Below are 19283 nucleotides of genomic sequence, written 5' to 3' on the forward strand. Positions count from 1 at the left end.
CATTTTCTGCATGGTATGGATGAAGGGGAATTTAAGGTCAGATGCAATAAAAAGACAAGGATATCTTTTTGAGAGGAATATAGTCTCTTATTTACAGATTCTGTCTACGAAAACAGTAATATATTATGAATAGCCATATTTTCCCCTCTGCCAATATTAGACTCTTAAATACAGTACATCTCAAATCACATTAACTCACAATTCATTTTAAACAACTAGGCTATTTCAGCTGCTATAAAGCACTACATATGTATGCTCTCGATACTGTCCTCTGAGAAAATGACAAAGAAAAAAAATATAAATGCCCACCACATCTATCTGTAGAGAATCAGAGGCCTGGACTTACTCCTCTTGTACCATATCATTGCTTATATCAGTGGAATTAGGGTCCAAACATGGTTAAGTCAGTAAAAACTACATTGTTGAAACTGTCAGACACTTAAGTGGGCCCATTTGGTTATTTTCTCCCTCACAAAACTTAAATAAAATGTCCCTCATTTCTGGGGAGGTAAAATGCTGGATTTGACCAATGAGGGACTATACAAATGAAGGACATCGGAAAGCTGAAGCTGCATTGACATTTTCTCCAACCATGTAGCTCAAAATCTGAGGGGGTAGGGACAGGGAATAGATACTCTCATCCACAGATTTGGTATACAAAAACAGTAAAATATTATTTTAAAAAACGAGCCATACTGTACATCAAACAAAATAAAGCACATAAATTCAGCAAAGTATATAATGCAATTATTTATCCTAGATTACATGCAAGATACGTTGAGGACTTCTCTGCTTCAAGGCAGACATTTTTAATACATCTGAATACGAAAAGGATGAATAAACCTTGACGGCAAAGCTGAGACTAAACTCCAATTCTAAACCAATACAAAATGAGCATTCATTTCTATTAGCAGTGGTTTGATGGTACAGGGCTTGTGACGAGAGACAACTTGTTCCCCCTCAACACACAAAGATCACATTCACTTCCTGGAGTTGCACATTATCTTGCATTAACTGGGTCGTGTTCATTAGGCACCAAACTTGTCCAACAAAGAAACTCATTCTCCATTAGAAAACGTTTAACGTTTTTTTGGTTGTGTGCCCTAATGAACACAACCATGGTCTAAATGTAGCTTCAGGTCAGATACGAAGATTTGATCCTCAAAACAAAATCTCTACAGAGGACTGAATAAGTGGCATATTGGCCATTGGTGTGGTAGTGATTACAGAGAGAAAGGCAGAGCAGAGGATAACGTACAGGAGAGCCCATTAGTTGTCGAACAACAGACAGGGTTGTGATGTGCTCAGAGGTCAGTGGCCATTCATGATCTTGTTGGATGTTGTCGTGGACGTGCTGGCGGTGGCTCTAAAGAAGTTGTCCTCTTTGAGTTTGAGGTGTTCTGGGAGATCCAGGTTTCTCTTGGCCTCCTCGATGTCATGGTTGATTGCTGCTATGAGGGCGTCTGCAAAAACAGAGACAGGTGTGAGAATGTGTTGCCTTAGGTCTCTGAGGATTACAGTGTGTGTACAAGGATGGGGGGGGGGAGAGTATGTGTGTATGATATAGATATATACAGTACCAGTCAAAAGTTTGGACACCTACTCATTCCAAGGGTTTTTCTTTATTTTGACTATTTTCTACATTGTAGAATAATAGTGAAGATATCAAAACTATGAAATAACACATATGAAGTCATGTAAACCAAAAAAAAAAGTGTTTAACAAATCAAAATATATTTTATATTTGAGATTCTTCAAAGTAGCCACCCTTTGCCTTGATGACAGCTTTGCACACTCTTGGCATTCTCTCAACCAGCTTCATGAGGTAGTCACCTGGAACACATTTCAATTAAAACAGGTGTGCCTTGTAAAAGTTCATTTGTGGAATTTCTTTCCTTCTTCATGCGTTTGAGCCAATCAGTTGTGTTGTGGTAGGGTTGGTATACAGAAGCCCTATTTGGTAAAAGACCAAGTCCATATTATGGCAAGAACAGCTCAAATAAGCAAAGAGAAACGACAGTATCATTACTTTAAGACGAAGGTCAGTCAATGCAGAAAATTAAGAACTTTGCAAAAACCATCAAGCACTGACTTGCCTAGTTAAACAAAGGTTAAATAAAAATAAAAGCATTATGATGAGTGGCTCTCATGAGGACCGCCACAGGAAAGGAAGACCCAGAGTTAACTAATGAACTTATCCTCTGCGGCAGAGGTACCAACCTCAAATTGCAGCCCAAATAAATGCTTCACAGAGTTCAAGTAACAGACATCTCAACATCAGCTGTTCAGAGGAGACTGCGTGAATCAGGCCTTCATGATCAAATTGCTGCAAAGAAACCACTACTGAAGGACACCAATAAGAAGAAGAGACTGGGCCAAGAAACATGAGCAATGGACATTAGACTGGTGGAAATCTGTCCTTTCATTTGATGAGACCAAATTTTAGATTTTTGGTTCCAACCGCAGTGTCTTTGTGAGACACAGAGTAGGTGAATGGATGATCTCTGCATGTGTGGTTCCCATCGTGAAGCATGGAGGTGTGATGTGTGGGAGTGCTTTGCTGGTGACACCGTCAGTGATTTATTTAGAATTCAAGGCACACAACCAGCATGGCTACCACAGCATTCTGCAGCGATACGCCCTCCCATCTGGTTTGCGCTTAGTGGGACTATCATTTGTTTTTCCACAGGAAAATAACACAACACACCTCCAGGCAGTGTAAGGGCTTTTTTGACCAAGAAGGAGTGTTGGGGTGCTGCATCAGATGACCTGGCCTCCACAATCACCCAATTGAGATGGTTTGGGATGAGTTCGACCACAAAGTGAAGGAAATGGAGCCAACAAGAGCTCAGCATATGTGGGAACTCCTTCAAGACTGTTAGAAAAGCATTCCAGGTGACTACCTCATGAAGCTGGTTGAGAGAATGCCAAGAGTGTGCAAAGCTATCATCAAGGCAAAGGGTGGCTACTTTGAAGAATCTTAAATAACACTTTTTTGGTTACTACATGATTTAATGTGTTATTTCATAGATTTGATGTCTCCACTATTATTCTACAATGTAGAATAACAGTAAAAATAAAGAAAAACCCTTGAATGAGGTGGTGTGTCCAAACTTTTGACTGGTACTGTATCTCACACACGTACACCAGTACTCACTCTTACCAAGCGAGTCATAGCTCCTCTCTGGACGGATGTAGCCCACCATGACTACACTGAGGATCTGTCCATAGAAATCTTCTTTAAACGTGTGTATCACATGAGTCTCCTGCAATACACATCAATCAATAAACATCTGAATCAATAACCATCAGCATGTGACCACTACAAGTCCCAATAAACATATATACTAAGGAAAACAAAGCAGTCACCACTACCACCAAGTCTGATTCTCTTCAGAAATCACAGTCTTCATATACACCACAAAAAAACACTAACAATACAAGTCAAATAAGCATGTTTACACTAGGGTTGGGCAGGTATACAATCATTTTGAAATACCGGAGGTATGATAATAAATGTCAATGTTTGCACTTTTTAAACAAATACCTGCAATCAATGTGTGCACTGGTTGAAAGATAAAGCTACTTACATTTTACTTATGACATTTTAGTCATTTAGCAGACGCTCTTATCCAGAGCGACTTACAGTAGTGAATGCATACATTTCTTTTTTTTTTGTGCTGGCCCCCCGTGGGAATCGAACCCACAACCCTGGCGTTGCACACACCATGCTCTACCAACTGAGCTACAGGGAAGGCTCCCCAACGCAGTGTGTGTCATCTTATGTCAATGTCCGCGAACCTATGTATTGTAAACCTATGTATTGTAAACCTATGTATTGTAAACCTATGTATTGACATAGGTCTTTGACAAGCCATAGTCACAGCACTACTTCCGCTAAAATGTCTATGGCAGGGTCATCACTAGTTAACAAAGCCACAGTCATAATTATGGCTAAACCCTGCTCATTTCTACAGTAGCTCTTAAAAATGTATTTTAAACCTAACCAACACCACACTGTTAACCCTATGTCTAAACCCTAACCTTAAATTACGTCTAAAAAGCTAGCCAATTTTGACTTTGTGGCTGTGTTAACTAGTGACGACCCCTATGGCAATGTGTGTGGAGATGGCTATAACGTATACCAGGATAATACCATATAAGGTAGTATGACATCATACCGGGATAATACCATATAAGGTAGTACGGTATAAGGTAGTATGACAATCTGAATAGCGTCCAACACCTTGTAGAGTCCATGACAAAACTAATTGAGGCTGTTCTGAGGGCAAAAGGGGGTGTAACTCAATATTAGGAAGGTGTTCCTAATGTTTGGTATACCCAGTGTATATAGGCTTAAATACTTTTATATAGACTACATGGGTGGGCGAGCTGGACTTGCCATGGATTTCTTGGTGTTTTTGTAGTAGGGGTTCCAGCCGATGCTCATCACCATCTTGTGGACGTCTCCGCTGCCCACGCATGCCCAGCCATAGTAGATCCCTGTGCTGATGTCGCCAGGGAGGTGCTCCACCACTGAGTCTGGGAAGTTGGCTGTTCAGAAGAGACATTAAAAGGACATTTAAGTCAATCAATCCAATGTGTCTGCAGTGAGTGTCCATTTGATCACTAACTCACTCAAAAAAGGACAAAGGTATTTCCATGTTTGTCTGAAAAGGGTAAAGGTTGACTTCACTGGCAATAGTCTTAACTTGACAGTATTCTTATTGACCAAGTAGTCGCATTCCATCAAATGCATTTCTGCCTGACCTTGTAAGGACGCTTTTATCTTTCATGTTGGAAGCAGAATCCCTTTAGGATTCCATGAATGACATTGAAAACGAAGCAATGTGTTCAGCCAAAACCAAACAGCTGTACTGGCTAAGGTCACACAAGAGAAACGGGTTAGCCTACCATCAGTAGCCAAAAAGAGAACAGAAAACAGACTGAGGGAAGAGGTTGCTTATATTCTAATACCTGAAAAATGGTGGCTCAATGGAGGCCAATATGCAAAAGGATTATTTGTGATTTCCATTTGAATGCTTTCCCCATCTGTGTGGGCCTACTGATGTAAGAGTTCTGACCATAGGCGCAACTTTCACTGGGGACATGAGATCCATGCTGGACAACCCGGCCTTCTATCTACGACCAATCTAGTAAATATTTAATGCATTTTCCTTTTTCAAATGGGCGGTTATTTAGAATGCATAAGATACTGTATTTACGGTAGCATAGCTGCCTACGGCCCGATAGAGACACTAAATCTTTTTGTTCCTCAATCTTCCCGCTCTTTCATTCAAAACCCAACCCCCTTTCTTTGTGTAACCAGCCGTCATATCTGTTCCGTCCGCTAGGGACTTTTTCCTTTATGACATCATTTGTAATCAATGTATGATCAATTCTGTGTAGATGTAATTCTTTAGGTATTTAGTAAATAAATAATTAAACCAAATTTTGTATTGCTGATTCAACTTGTTAGCCGGGGTTCATGAAGATAACTAAGAATTTACAACTTTCAGATGAGACTGAATAAAGTGACAATTAAATATTGACTGCTACTGATGTAAAAAATTACTAGGTCTTTAAGAGTTTATTTGGAAGATAACAGCTCTATAAACATTCATTCCTGGTGCCCCGACTTTCTAGTTAATTACATTTACCTGATTAGCTTAAATCAGGTAATATTAATTACAGAGAAATTATTTTATAGAATAGCATGTCATTTCACTTAATCCGGCATAGCCAAAGACACGACAGCTCATAAGTAAGCATTTCACTGTACGGTCTACACCTGTTGTATTTGGCGCATGTGACTAATAAAATTAGATTTTTGCCTCAATCACACTACACCTGAATCAAATGATGAAACCAGCAGCCAAATGATTGAAGACCGATATTCTGACATTTGACAATGAAATGTGAGTTTTTATTTGAGTCAGTATAGCAATGTAACGTTTCCCTAGCCAATTCCCAACTTCTCACACTGACACGGTATAAACAGCTCTACAGGCTACACTGTTATGGTGTATAGAAATACACAAAACTACGCTCATCCTGTCTTAACAGGACCAGATGGTGACAGGAGTCCCAGCAGGGTCAGACAGCCAGGGAAGACCAGTCTATGGAGCTCAGGTGAATTTTGCAGTATATTATAACAATCAGTGAATGGATACAAAGTTCCATCTTGAGTTGATGGGTAGATTACAGTCTGGGATCTGGGAATAATGGTAATTCCAATTATTGAACCATCAATTCTATTCTTGGATAATATAATGTATAAACATACACCAAGGTAATTCTTTGTCATGCCTCATCTGAGCAGGATCAGATGGTGACAGGGGTCTCAGCAGGGTCAGGCAACCAGGGAAGACAAGTCTGACAGCGTTAAGGTGAAATTTTGCATATACAATACTTTATTCTCTCTGTGCAGCAAACACTGGACAAGTCAGAAGCTTCACAGATTGAAACTATTTTAAGGCAGTCTGACAAACCTCTAACGTTGATTGCCAAACTGTATCAAGGGTTGAGAGGCTTTTCCAGATTACACAAAACATGTCAAACAAAAATGTGATAAAGACCTGGAAGACACTGATGATGAATGGATACATATGTTTGAATGCCCAGTCATGTTCATATAATCTCAGACATACAGTTGAAGTCGGAAGATTACATACACTTAGGTTGGAGTCATTAAAAATTGTTTTTCAACCACTCCACAAATTTCTTGTTAACTTTTTAGTGACAGGGGGCAGTATTCGGAAATTCGGATGAATGACGTGCCCAAATTAAACTGCCTACTACTCGGGCTCAGAACATAGGATATGTATATTATTAGTAGATTTGGATAGAAAACACTGAAGTTTCTAAAACTGTTTGAATGATGTCTGTGAGTATAACAGAACTCATATGGCAGGAAAAAACCTGAGAAAAAAAAAATCCAACCAGGAAGTGGTTTGTAGTTTTTCAAGACTGGGCCTATTCAGTATAGAGTGACTTAGGGTTCATTTTGCACTTCCTAAGGCTTCCACTAGATGTCAACAGTCTTTAGAAAGTTGTTTGAGGCTTCTATGGTGAACAGAGAGCAAACAAAGGAAGTTGGAAGTTGTTGACTCAGGAATGGACATGAGTTCACTGGCGCGCATTCACGTGAGAGGTAGCTGTGTTCCATTACATTTTTCAAGACATTGGAATCGTCCGGTTGGAATATTATTGAAGTTATGTTAAAAAGGCCCTAAAGATTGATGCTATACATCGTTTGACATGTTTCTACGAACGTAAATATAACTTTTAGACTTTGTCGTGAAATTTTCTGCGCGCTTCCTACATTTGGAGTAGCTTACTGAACGCGAGAACAAAAAGGACATAAAATTGACTTTATCGAACAAAACATTTATTGTGGACCTGGGATTCCTAGGAGTGCATTATGATGGAGATCAAAGGTAAGTGAATATTTATAATGCTATTTATGATTTTAGATGACTCCAAAGTGGCGGGTATCTGTATTGCCTGATGTTTTTTGAACGCTGTACTCAGATTATTGCAAAGTGTGCTTTAACCCGTGAAGCTTTTTTGAAATCTGTCACAGCAGTTGCATTAAGGAGATGTTTATCTATAATTCTTTGAATAACAGTATAATATTTTATCAACGTTTATGATGAGTATTTCTGTAAATTGATGTGCTCATTCACCGGAAGTTTTCGGAGGAAAAGCATTTCTGAACATTACGGGCCAATGTAAAAATGGGGGTTTTGGATATAAATATTTACTTTATCGAGCAAAACATACATGTATTGTATAACATGAAGTCCTATGAGTGCCATCTGATGAAGATCAAAGGTTAGTGCTTAATGTTAGATGTATTTTTGTTTTTTGTGACGCCTGTCCTTGCGTGGAAAATGGCTGTGTGGCTTTTATTTTTTAGGCACTGTCCTAACATAATCTAATGTTTTGCTTTCGCCGTAAAGCCTTTTTGAAATCGGACAACGTGGTTGGGTTAAGGAGACGTGCATCTTTAAAATGGTGTAAAATAGTTGTATGTTTGAGAAATTTGAATTATGAGGTTTTGCTGTTTTGAATTTGCCGCCCAGCTATTTCACTGGCTAGCGTCCCACATAGCCCATACTAGTTAGCAAACTATAGTTTTGGCAAGTCAGTTAGGACATCTACTTTGTAATACAAGTAATATTTCCAACAATTGTTTACAGACAGATTATTTCACTTATAATTCACTGTATCACAATTCCAGTGGGTCAGAAGTTCACATACACTAAGCTGACTGTGCCTTTAAACAGCTTGGAAAATTCCAGAAAATGATGTCATGGCTTTAGAAGCCTCTGATAGGCTAATTAACAATTTGAGTAAATTGGAGGTGTACCTGTGGATGCATTTCAAGGCCTACCTTCAAACTCAGTGCCTCTTTGCTTGACATCATGGGAAAATCAAAACAAATCAGCCAAGACCTAAAAAAAAAAAAAATGTGTAGGCCTCCACAAGTCTGGTTCATCCTTGGGAGCAATTTCCAAACGCCTGAAGGTACCATGTTCATCTGTACAAACAACAGTACGCAAGTATAAACTCCATGGGACCACGCAGCCGTTATACCGCTCAGGTAGGACACACATTCTGTCTCCTAGAGATGAACGTACTTTGGTGCGAAAAGTGCAAATCAATCCCAGAACAGCAAAGGACCTTGTGAAGATGCTGGAGGAAACAGGTACAAAAGTATCAGTATCCACAGTGAAACGAGTCCTATATCGACATTACCTGAAAGGCCGCTCAGCAAGGAAGAAGCAACTGCTCCAAAACCGCCATAAAAAAGCCAGACTACGGGTTGCAACTGCACATGGGGACAAAGATCTTACTTTTTGGACAAATGTCCTCTGGTCTGATGAAACAAAAATAGAACTGTTTGGCCATAATGACCATCGTTATGTTTGGAGGAAAAAGGGGGATGCTTGTAAGCCGAAGAACACCATCCCAACCGTGAAGCACGGGGGTGGCAGCATCATGTTGTGGGGGTGCTTTGCTGCAGGAGGGACTGGTGCTCTTTACAAAATAGATGACATCATGGGGTAGGAAAATTATGTGGATATATTGAAACAACATCTCAAGACATCAGTAAGTTAAAGCTAGGTCGCAAATGGGTCTTCCAAATGGACAATGACACCAAGCATACTTCCAAAGTTGTGGCAAAATGGCTTAAGGACAACAAAGTCAAGGTATTGGAGTGGCCATCACAAAGCCCTGACCCCAATCCCATAGAAAATGTGTGGGCAGAGCTGAAAAAGTGTGTGCGAGCAAGGAGGCCTACAAACCTGACTCAGTTACACCAGCTCTGTCAGGAGGAATGGGACAAAATTCACCCAACTTATTGTGGGAAGCCTGTGGAAGGCTACCTGAAAAGTTTGACCCAAAGTAAACATTTTAAAGGCAATGCTACCAAATACTAATTGAGTGTATGTAAACTTCTGACCCACTGGGAATGTGAAGCTTAAATAAATAATTCTCTCTACTATTATTCTGACATTTCACATTCTTAAAATGAAGTGGTGATCCTAACTGACCTAAGACAGGTAATTCTTACTAGGATTAAATGTCAGGAATTGTGAAAAACTGAGTTTAAATGTATTTGGCTAAGGTGTATGTAAACTTCCGACTTCAACTGTAAATTACTGCAGTTTAAGACCATCCATAGAACACACAGTACTATATGCCAGTGAAACTGAATATCATGCACTAAGAAATATAATTCCTCTGCCGGAGGTGGTAAACATAGGGGACATATTTGCATATTATGATCTTGTGAAGGCTAACTGAATTCTGGCAAAGAGCATGTTATTTTATCTCGCATGTCTAGATTCTCCATGTTTATGTTTGCTTGGAAATGTTGATACTGGAGACTAATCAGAAGCTACTGTGTAACCTAGCATTTATAACGGCTAAAAAATGCATTGCCATTAATTGGAAGGTTGGTTATCCTCCCACAAATGCTATAATGGATGGCAGAAATGTCAAATTATGCATCACTAGATTTGATTTATTACAAGATTAAGGGTATACTGTGCAACTTTCATAAGGTCTGGGTGCCTTATATGGAATACTGTATGCCAAAAGGGGTCTGTATTGAAAACAGTACATTTTTATAATTGATTATTATTTTCATGGCACACGAGACACCAGTCTGACTGTTCCGAGGCCGTCATTGAAAATAAGAATTTGTTCTTAACTGACTTGCCTAGTTAAATTAAAATACAATTATTACGGTCATTTACCGTTCTCATTGTCAGAGCGGACATGTGATTTGCAGAACTCAATCTATGCTACACTTGTGAGAAAGTTTGTTTATTTGTCAATTTATATTCTGTCTCTTTTGTTTTTAACAGATTGTAGTTTGGGAACAGAAAACTGTAATGAGATGTTTCATCTTTGAGTAAATTATCTCGTTCCATCTTCTCCCACTACTAGGCTTCTGCTAACTACCATATTTGGTACTGAGTGGAAAAGCCAACTGAATGCTTCACATTTATACATCTGGTGAAATATCTCTCATTGTTCGATCTGTGGTATAACAGAGTGGAATAAGGTTTGTAGACTTTCCCCTTTGCTAAAGTAAAAAAAAAATTGCACTCCTAAACAATGCAAAGGCGAATTGAGTTATAGCACACGCACTTCACACAGTTGGCGTTCCATAACATGTGGTCCACACGGCTCGCGTGGAAAAATAAATATACACATACGTGTTATTCAATCATTGCACCCACACTGCTCACGAGCATCTGCGTTCTACTTGTGAAGCTCAACGCGCTGCAAGACCTGCCTCTCAAATCTCCTCATTGGTTTTTAGGAGCATATACCCACATGGATGATTGAAAGATGAACTGAGGTCCACACTCCAGTTGGTTGTAGTAATGTTAGAAAGTTGGTTGCCAACCACCATATAAAAGTCCAAAGAAGAAAAAGAAGCCTGAAGGAAGGAGGAGATGACGAGACAAACTTGGTTTACCGTTTTATCTGTGGATGAATTGTCAGAGTAGTGAACCTTGTGCATTTCAGGTAAAATAACAACCAATGTTTATATCCCAGGACAAATTAGCTAGCAACAGCAAGCTAGCTAAATTGCCATAAATGTTTAATGCTTTTTGACCTGTCCCCAAATTAATATAATTGGTTCAGAGTTTGTTTTGATATTTCGTCATTCGTGTCCTGGTCGCATCTGGTGTGGGTGAACAAAATCAATTTGTGCGCGCTGTCTTGTCAGCATGTAACGTAAATATCAAAACATGTGCCACAACGCGCCAATAGGATATCGCTAGCTCGTGTTTGGTCTTCCCACCTCCTTGCTTGTTCTGCCAACTATGACTCATTTGTTCCCATCTGAAACGTCGGGCTGCGGTCCATCTTGGTTTAGTTAATTAAAAAAATATTTGGTGTAACTATGGGTCAATCAACACAGCTTCAGTAGTTAGCGTTTGTGGCTACAGTAAATAACATTAGCTAGCAAATGTGAGTTGTACATATAACATGTCAAATATCTTTCGGGCAAGTCCACCACTAGCTAGTAAAACAACGTTATAACTTAGCTAGGTAGGTAACTCGAGCATTGACTTGGGTTTCATTGTTTCAGCGAGACGTCCCACTCAATACCCTCCTCTTGTCGTGTCCCGTGTATTTATATATTTAAATATTTTTTTTTTTTCTTCACTTATCTTTTTATATATATATATATTCTTTTTTAATTCTAAAACTCAACCTCAAAGCACTCTCCTGCAACCCGCCTCACCAATTTAAAAAAAGAAAGTATTATTTACCTCATCTGAATTCCACAACAGAAGCTAGCAAGAGGTTAGCCATTTTCACTGGCTAACGTTGAAGTTCAGCTAGCCACGGTTAGCTGTCCTCAGCTATCCATTAGCTCGAAAAGCTATCGCCAGTTTTTGTACAGCGCGACTCAGACCAGAGCATACCGGACCTATTCTCTCTCCTTTCCCCGACTTCTACCGCAGGCTCTGGACATTTACACCTGGATCTTGCAGCTAACTAGCTGCTACCTGAGTGACTATTGGCAACGTCGGTCACGGAAATAACACACATTATTACGGAGCTAGCCAGCTAGCCAGCTGAAGAGTTCCGTCAGCCACTCCTGGGCTATTCCTGAGCTAGCCAGCTGAAGTGTCTCCTGGGCTACAACTCACCTATCCTGACCCGTTTTACTGCCGATCCGGAGCCCCATCGGGTCTTCACGACTGGACCACCGACGTTATCTGCCCGAGGGAGTTATCCAACTGGCCCCTCCGTCGCGACGTAACCTGATCGCCCATCTGCGGCCCGCTAATCGTTAGCTGTCTTTTCGGCTGCGATCTGAATAGGTCTATCGGACACTTTTCTTGGGCCACTATAACTAACTATTTTGCCAACTTGGACAGGTCCCCCCTTCCACACGGAACCCCACTAACCCACAGACGGAAACGCACGAGCTGGCTAAAAAACAGACCTCCCTCCCATCTTCCACCAGCTTGCTACCTATGGCCCGGCTAGCTGTCTGAATCTCACTGGACCCTTTGATCACTCGGCTAAGCATGCCTCTCCTTAATGTCAATATGCCTTCTCCATTGCTGTTCTGGTTAGTGTTTATTGGCTTATTTCACTGTAGAGCCTCTAGCCCTGCTCATTATACCTTATCCAACCTCTCAGTTCCTCCACCCACACATGCTATGACATCTTCTGCTTTCAATGATGTTTCTAGAGACAATATCTCTCTCACTATCACTAAATGCCTAGGTTTACCTCCTCTGTACTCACATCCCACCATACCTTTGTCTGTACATTGTACCTTGAAGCTATTTTATCGCCCCCAGAAACCTGCTCCTTTTTCTCTCTATTCTGGACGTCACAGACGACCAATTCTTATAGCTTTTAGCCGTACCCTCATACTTATTCTTCTCTGCTCCTCTGGGGATGTAGAGGTGAATCCAGGCCCTGCAGTGCCTGGCTCCACTCCTACTCCCCAGGCGCTCTCTTTTGATGACTTCTGTAACCGTAATAACCTTGGTTTCATGCATGTTAACATTAGAAGCCTCCTCCCTAAGTTTGTTTTATTCACTGCTTTAGCACACTCCGCCAACCCGGATGTCCTAGCTGTGTCTGAATCTTGGCTTAGGAAGTCCACCAAAAACTCTGAAATCTTCATCCCTAACTACAACGTTTTCAGACAAGATAGAACGACCAAAGGGGGCGGTGTTGCAATCTACTGCAGAGATAGCCTGCAGAGTTCTGTCCTGCTATCCAGGTCTGTACCCAAACAATTTGAACTTCTAATTTTAAAAATCCACCTCTCCAAAAACAAGTCTCTCACCGTTGCCGCCTGCTATAGACCCCCCTCGGCCCCTAGTTGTGCTCTGGACACCATATGTGAACTGATTGCCCCACATCTATCTTCAGAGCTCGTGCTACTAGGTGACCTAAACTGGGACATGCTTAACACCCCAGCCATCCTACAATCCAAGCTTGATGCCCTCAATCTCACACAAATTATTAATGAACCCACCAGGTACAACCCCAAAGCCGCAAACACTGGCACCCTCATAGATATCATCCTAACCAACGTGCCCTCTAAATACACCTCTGCTGTTTTCAACCAAGATCTCAGCGATCACTGCCTCATTGCCTGCACCCGTAATGGGTCAGCGGTCAAACGACCTCCACTCATCACTGTCAAACGCTCCCTGAAACATTTCAACGAGCAAGCCTTTCTAATCGACCTGGCCCTGGTATCCTGGAAGGATATTGACCTCATCCCGTCAGTAGAGGATGCCTGGTTATTTTTTAAAAATGCCTTCCTCACCATCTTAAATAAGCATGCCCCTTTCAAGAAATTTAGAACCAGGAACAGATATAGCCCTTGGTTCTCCCCAGACCTGACTGCCCTTAACCAACACAAAAATATCCTGTGGCGTTCTGCATTAGCATCGAACTGCCCCCGCGATATGCAACTTTTTAGGGAAGTTAGAAACCAATACACACAGGCAGTTAGAAACGCCAAGGCTAGCTTTTTCAAACAGAAATTCGCTTCGTGCAACTCCAACTCTAAAAAGTTCTGGGACATTGTAAAGTCCATGGAGAATAAGAACACCTCCTCCCAACTGCCCACTGCACTGAGGATAGGAAACTCTGTCACCACCGATAAGCCCACTATAATTGAGAATTTCAATAAGCATTTTTCTACGGCTGGCCATGCTTTCCACCTAACTACCCCTACTGCATTCAACAGCACTGCACCCCCCACAGCAACTCGCCCAAGCCTCCCCCATTTCTCCTTCTCCCAAATCCATTCAGCTGATGTTCTGAAAGAGCTGCAAAATCTGGACCCCTACAAATCAGCTGGGCTTGACAATCTGGACCCTTTCTTTCTAAAATTATCTGCCGAAATTATTGCAACCCCTATTACTAGCCTGTTCAACCTCTCTTTCGTGTCGTCTGAGATTCCCATAGATTGGAAAGCAGCTGCTGTCATCCCCCTCTTCAAAGGAGGTGACACTCTTGACCCAAATTGCTACAGACCTATATCCATCCTACCCTGCCTTTCTAAGGTCTTCGAAAGCCAAGTCAACAAACAGATTACCGACCATTTCGAATCCCACCGCACCCTCTCCGCTATGCAATCTGGTTTCAGAGCTGGTCATGGGTGCACCTCAGCCACGCTCAAGGTCCTAAACGACATCGTAACCGCCATCGATAAGAAACATTACTGTGCTGCCGTATTCATTGACCTGGCCAAAGCTTTTGACTCTGTTAATCACCACATCCTCATCGGCAGACTCAGTAGCCTTGGTTTCTCAAACGATTGCGTCGCCTGGTTCACCAACTACCTCTCTGACAGAGTTCAGTGTGTCAAATCGGAGGGCCTACTGTCTGGACCTCTGGCAGTCTCTATGGGGGTACCACAGGGTTCAATTCTTGGGCCAACTCTTTTCTCTGTATACATAAATGATGTCGCTCTTGCTGCTGGTGAATCTCTGATCCACCTCTACGCAGACGACACCATTCTGTACACTTCTGGCCCTTCTTTGGACACTGTGTTAACAACCCTCCAGACGAGCTTCAATGCCATTCAACTCTCCTTCCGTGGTCTCCAACTGCTCCTAAACACAAATAAAACTAAATGCATGCTCTTCAACCGATCGCTGCCTGCACCTGCCCGCCTGTCCAGCATCACTTCTCTGGACGGTTCTAACTTAGAATTTGTGGACAACTACAAATACCTAGGTGTCTGGTTAGACTGTAAACTCTCCTTCCAGACTCACATCAATCATCTCCAATCCAAAGTGAAATCTCGAATTGGCTTCTTATTTCGCAACAAAGCATCCTTCACTCATGCTGCCAAACATACCCTCGTAAAACTGACCATCCTACCAATCCTCGACTTCGGCGATGTCATTTACAAAATAGCTTCAAATACCCTACTCAACAAGCTGGATGCAGTCTATCACAATGCCATCCGTTTTGTCACCAAAGCCCCATATACTACCCACCACTGCGACCTGTACGCTCTCGTCGGCTGGCCTTCGCTTCATAATCGTCGCCAAACACATTGGCTCCAGGTCATCTACAAGACTCTGCTAGGTAAAGTCCCCCCTTATCTCCGCTCACTGGTCACCATAGCAGCACCCACCTGTAGCACGCGCTCCAGCAGGTATATCTCTCTGGTCACCCCTAAAGCCAACTCCTCCTTTGGTCGTCTCTCCTTCCAGTTCTCTGCTGCCAATGACTGGAACGAACTACAAAAATCTCTGAAACTGGAAACACTTATCTCCCTCACTAGCTTTAAGCACCAGCTGTCAGAGCAGCTCACAGATCACTGCACCTGTACATAGCCCATCTATAATTTAGCCCAAACTACTACCTTCTTCCCCTACTGTATTTATTTATTTTATTTATTTTGCTCCTTTGCACCATATTATTTATATTTTATCTTTGAACTTTCTTCAAACTACAAATCTACCATTCCAGTGTTTTTCTTGCTATACTTTATTTACTTTGCCACCATGGCATTTTTTTTGCCTTTACCTCCCTTATCTCACATCATTTGCTCACATTGTATATAGTCTTATTTGTTTATTATTATTATTATTATTATTTTTATTTTTTTTTATTTTTTATTTTTTTATTCTACTGCATCATTGATTGTATGTTGTTTTACTCCATGTGTAACTCTGTGTTTTTGTATGTTGTCGAACTGCTTTGCTTTATCTTGGCCAGGTCGCAATTGTAAATGAGAACTTGTTCTCAACTTGCCTACCTGGTTAAATAAAGGTGAAATAAAAAAAAAATAAAAATACAGTCAGTGAACTAACATGCTGACCAAACCGGGCCATCGCGAGCACATTGATTTTGTTTACCCACACTAGCAATCAGGACACACAGGTTGAAATATCAAAACTAAATTTGAACCAACTACATTAATTTGGGGACAGGTCGAAAAGCATTAAACATATGGCAATTTAGCTAGCTTGCTGTTGCTAGCTAATTTGTCCTGTGATATAAACATTGGGTTGTTACCTGAAATGCACAAGGTCCTCTACTCCGACAATTAATCCACAGATAAAACGGTAGTCATCTCTCCTCAGGTATCTTTAAAAAAAACTTATTTGGACTTTATACAGCGCATTACTACAACCGACTGGAGTGTGGATGTCAGTTCATCTTTCTGTCACCCAAGTATATGCGCCTAAACACCATTGAGGAGATGGCACGTGGGTATATGCTCATAAAAACCAATGAGATGGGAGAGGCCGGACTTGCACCGCGTTAAACTTCACAAAACTTTTTTAAATTTTAGCGCCTGGCCACGCACACGAGCAGTGTGGTTGCAATGATTGAATAACATGTATGTGTACATTTATCGCTTTGCGAGCGGTGTGGTAAGAATGTCAGGCTAACTAACGTTAGCTAGCTAGTTATGTAACTGTTAGCTTGCGACACAGACATTGCAGCCAGCTAACGTTAGCCTGGCTGTCTAGCAAACGTTAACGACTGTTGGGAATCCTACTTCAGTCAAATCAAAGGAAGGTGAAATACTAAATTAGCTAGATACCTAGCTAAAAGTACTAACGTTAACTAGCACGTGATACAACGCAAACCAATGTTGGCTAACGCGTATGTTGCTAGCAGCAGTAGATAAGCAGTTAGCTATCAAAACAGTTAACGTTATGCCGGTGAAGAGTAACGTTAAACACACAATCATACCCAAAACATTGTTAACTAACGACATGCCACCGAAGCATACTGTTAAGACAAACATCTTGGGTGATAGCTATCCTTGTTAATGTGGACGTTAGCTACGTCGTTACCTGTGGGAATCCCTAGTTCTTTGCTTCCTCGTCCGAAACCTCGAACGACTTCCCCCCGGGAGAAATACGGAAGACTCTTCATGTCTCCTTCTTTCCAACTGGGGACGGCTTTCAGTTTACGTTAGTTAGCTAAAAGGTTAGCGGGCTGTGTAACTAGTTGGCGAGCTACCTAGTCAAGCCTATACAGTGTCTCTAAAAAAATATCTGTACCGTTAGCTAACAATACACACAGGCGAGAATGACCTCGAAAGACAGCTAGCGAGCTAACCACTGATAACTAGCAACAGAGATGATTCCTGCTCAGCGCAAGGACCACCGTTCGCCCTTTAATGCTGAACGCCGAAAATGACAACAGTTCTTAGCTGTGCTAAGTTAGCTTGATATACTTATCTTTACCCCCGTTGCGCTTTGGCCAAATACCTAGCTAGCCTATTTGAAGTTGTGACTGTGGTCGATTTTTCTTCTGGGGATTTTATATGGAGGTTGGCAAGCAACTTTAAGGTGCATCACCGCCACCAACTGGACTGGAGTGTGGACAGGGAAACCAAGACTGTTCTCAGAGCAGGTCTGCGGGTTTTTACTAGCAAATGTTAATTTTTAGTAGCAGGTGAAGAGAATGAACGTGGCGGGTTAAGACAATTTGGTTAAGAAAAGGGTGAGCTAACCTGCTACAATTGTTCTCGACGTGACTCAAACATACAGTATCTAGCTACAACCAGGTCTGCCCATAGAATCAATCAAATTGAGTTATAAAGCCCTTTTTACATCAGCTGATGTCACAAAGTGCTATACAGAAACCCAGCCTAAAACCCCAAACAGCAAGCAATGCAGATGTAGAAGCAAGGTTGTCACTAATGCTCCTCGTTTGGTGTGACGCAGACAGGGTAGCGTGAGTGGTGAAACAGAAGAGTCGTCGTCTGTTCTTTTGAGTTTTTTAATGAATATTTAAAACATACATTCTACCTACAGTGAAGCCGCTCAACATTTACATTACATTCAGTCATCTAACAGACTCTAAGAGTGACCCACAGAAGCATCCAGGGTCAACGTCCTGCCCAAGGGCAAGTCGACAGATCTCCCAACAAGTCGAAACAGGGACCTGAACCAGCGACCTATCGGCCGCTGGCCCAAGCTCCCAACCGCCAGGCCACCAAACCTCCAAGATCCCCTCACAGGACAACAAATATCAAAACAGCAAGGCCAACTGTGTACGTTTGAGCAGGGGCGCAATTTTGGTTTTAGAAGTAGGGAGGTCATTATTTGTATATTTTTTAAATCCAGTCGGTTAAACACTCCAAACAGCCTACCCAACCTCTCGCAGGCATCCACATGGTCCTAAAGCACACCGTTGCATCGTTTTGTATCACGTTCCAATGATACAACTGGGGGAGACGTGTGTCTGTGTGTGTGCACGTGTGCTTTTGAATGCGAGGGTGTGTATATGCATGTGTATGTAACCGATGCGAAATGGCTTGCTAGTTAGTGGGGTGCGCGCTAATAGCGTTTCAATCAGTGACGTCACTCGCTCTGAGACCTTCAAGTAGTTGTTTCCCTTGGTTCGAGGGAAGGGTCCCTGGTTCGACCCCAGGTTGGGGTGAAGAGATGGACAGAAGAAACACTGTTACATTGATGCTGTTGACCAGGATCACTGGTTGATGCGGAAAAGGAGGCGGGCAAAGGGGGTGAGTGTAACAGGTGTAAAATGGTTAGCGGGGTGTGCGCTAATAGCGTTTCAATCAGTGACGTCACTCGCTCTGAGACCTTGAAGTAGTTGTTTCTCTTGCTCTGTGAGTGCCACGGTGTTTGTGGAGTGATAGGTAATTATGCTTCGTGGGATGCAGTTGTTGTGTTAAGAGGGTCCCTGGTTCGAGCCCAGGTTGCGGTGAGGAGAGGGACGCAAGCAACACTGTTACATGCGTACAAGCACCTGCGCAGCAT

General features: G+C 41.8%; 1 protein-coding gene across 1 annotated transcript; it reads right to left on the reverse strand.

Moving 5' to 3' along the window:
- Positions 1–65: 65 nt before the first annotated feature.
- rfk (riboflavin kinase) lies at positions 66–17763 on the reverse strand. Its single transcript, NM_001140512.1, has 4 exons — positions 17346–17763; positions 4403–4554; positions 3164–3266; positions 66–1463 (listed from the first exon to the last, which is right to left on the reverse strand). Exons 1-4 carry the CDS (start codon positions 17425–17427, stop codon positions 1312–1314), a joined length of 489 nt encoding a protein of 162 aa, NP_001133984.1. The 5' UTR covers positions 17428–17763; the 3' UTR covers positions 66–1311.
- Between the last annotated feature and the right edge of the window lie 1520 nt (positions 17764–19283).

Source organism: Salmo salar, chromosome ssa24 (genome assembly GCF_905237065.1).
Source record: "Salmo salar chromosome ssa24, Ssal_v3.1, whole genome shotgun sequence".
Lineage (NCBI taxonomy): Eukaryota > Metazoa > Chordata > Actinopteri > Salmoniformes > Salmonidae > Salmo > Salmo salar.

Excerpts from the sequence above, each read along its gene's own strand:
- rfk (NM_001140512.1), bottom strand. The coding sequence starts at position 17,427 with ATGAAGAGTCTTCCGTATTTCTCCCGGGGGGAAGTCGTTCGAGGTTTC. Across the intron at positions 4,555-17,345 it reads AGAACTAGGGATTCCCACAG|CCAACTTCCCAGACTCAGTG; the intron begins GTAACGACGTAG and ends TCTTCTGAACAG. Across the intron at positions 3,267-4,402 it reads AAAACACCAAGAAATCCATG|GAGACTCATGTGATACACAC; the intron begins GCAAGTCCAGCT and ends TGTGTATTGCAG.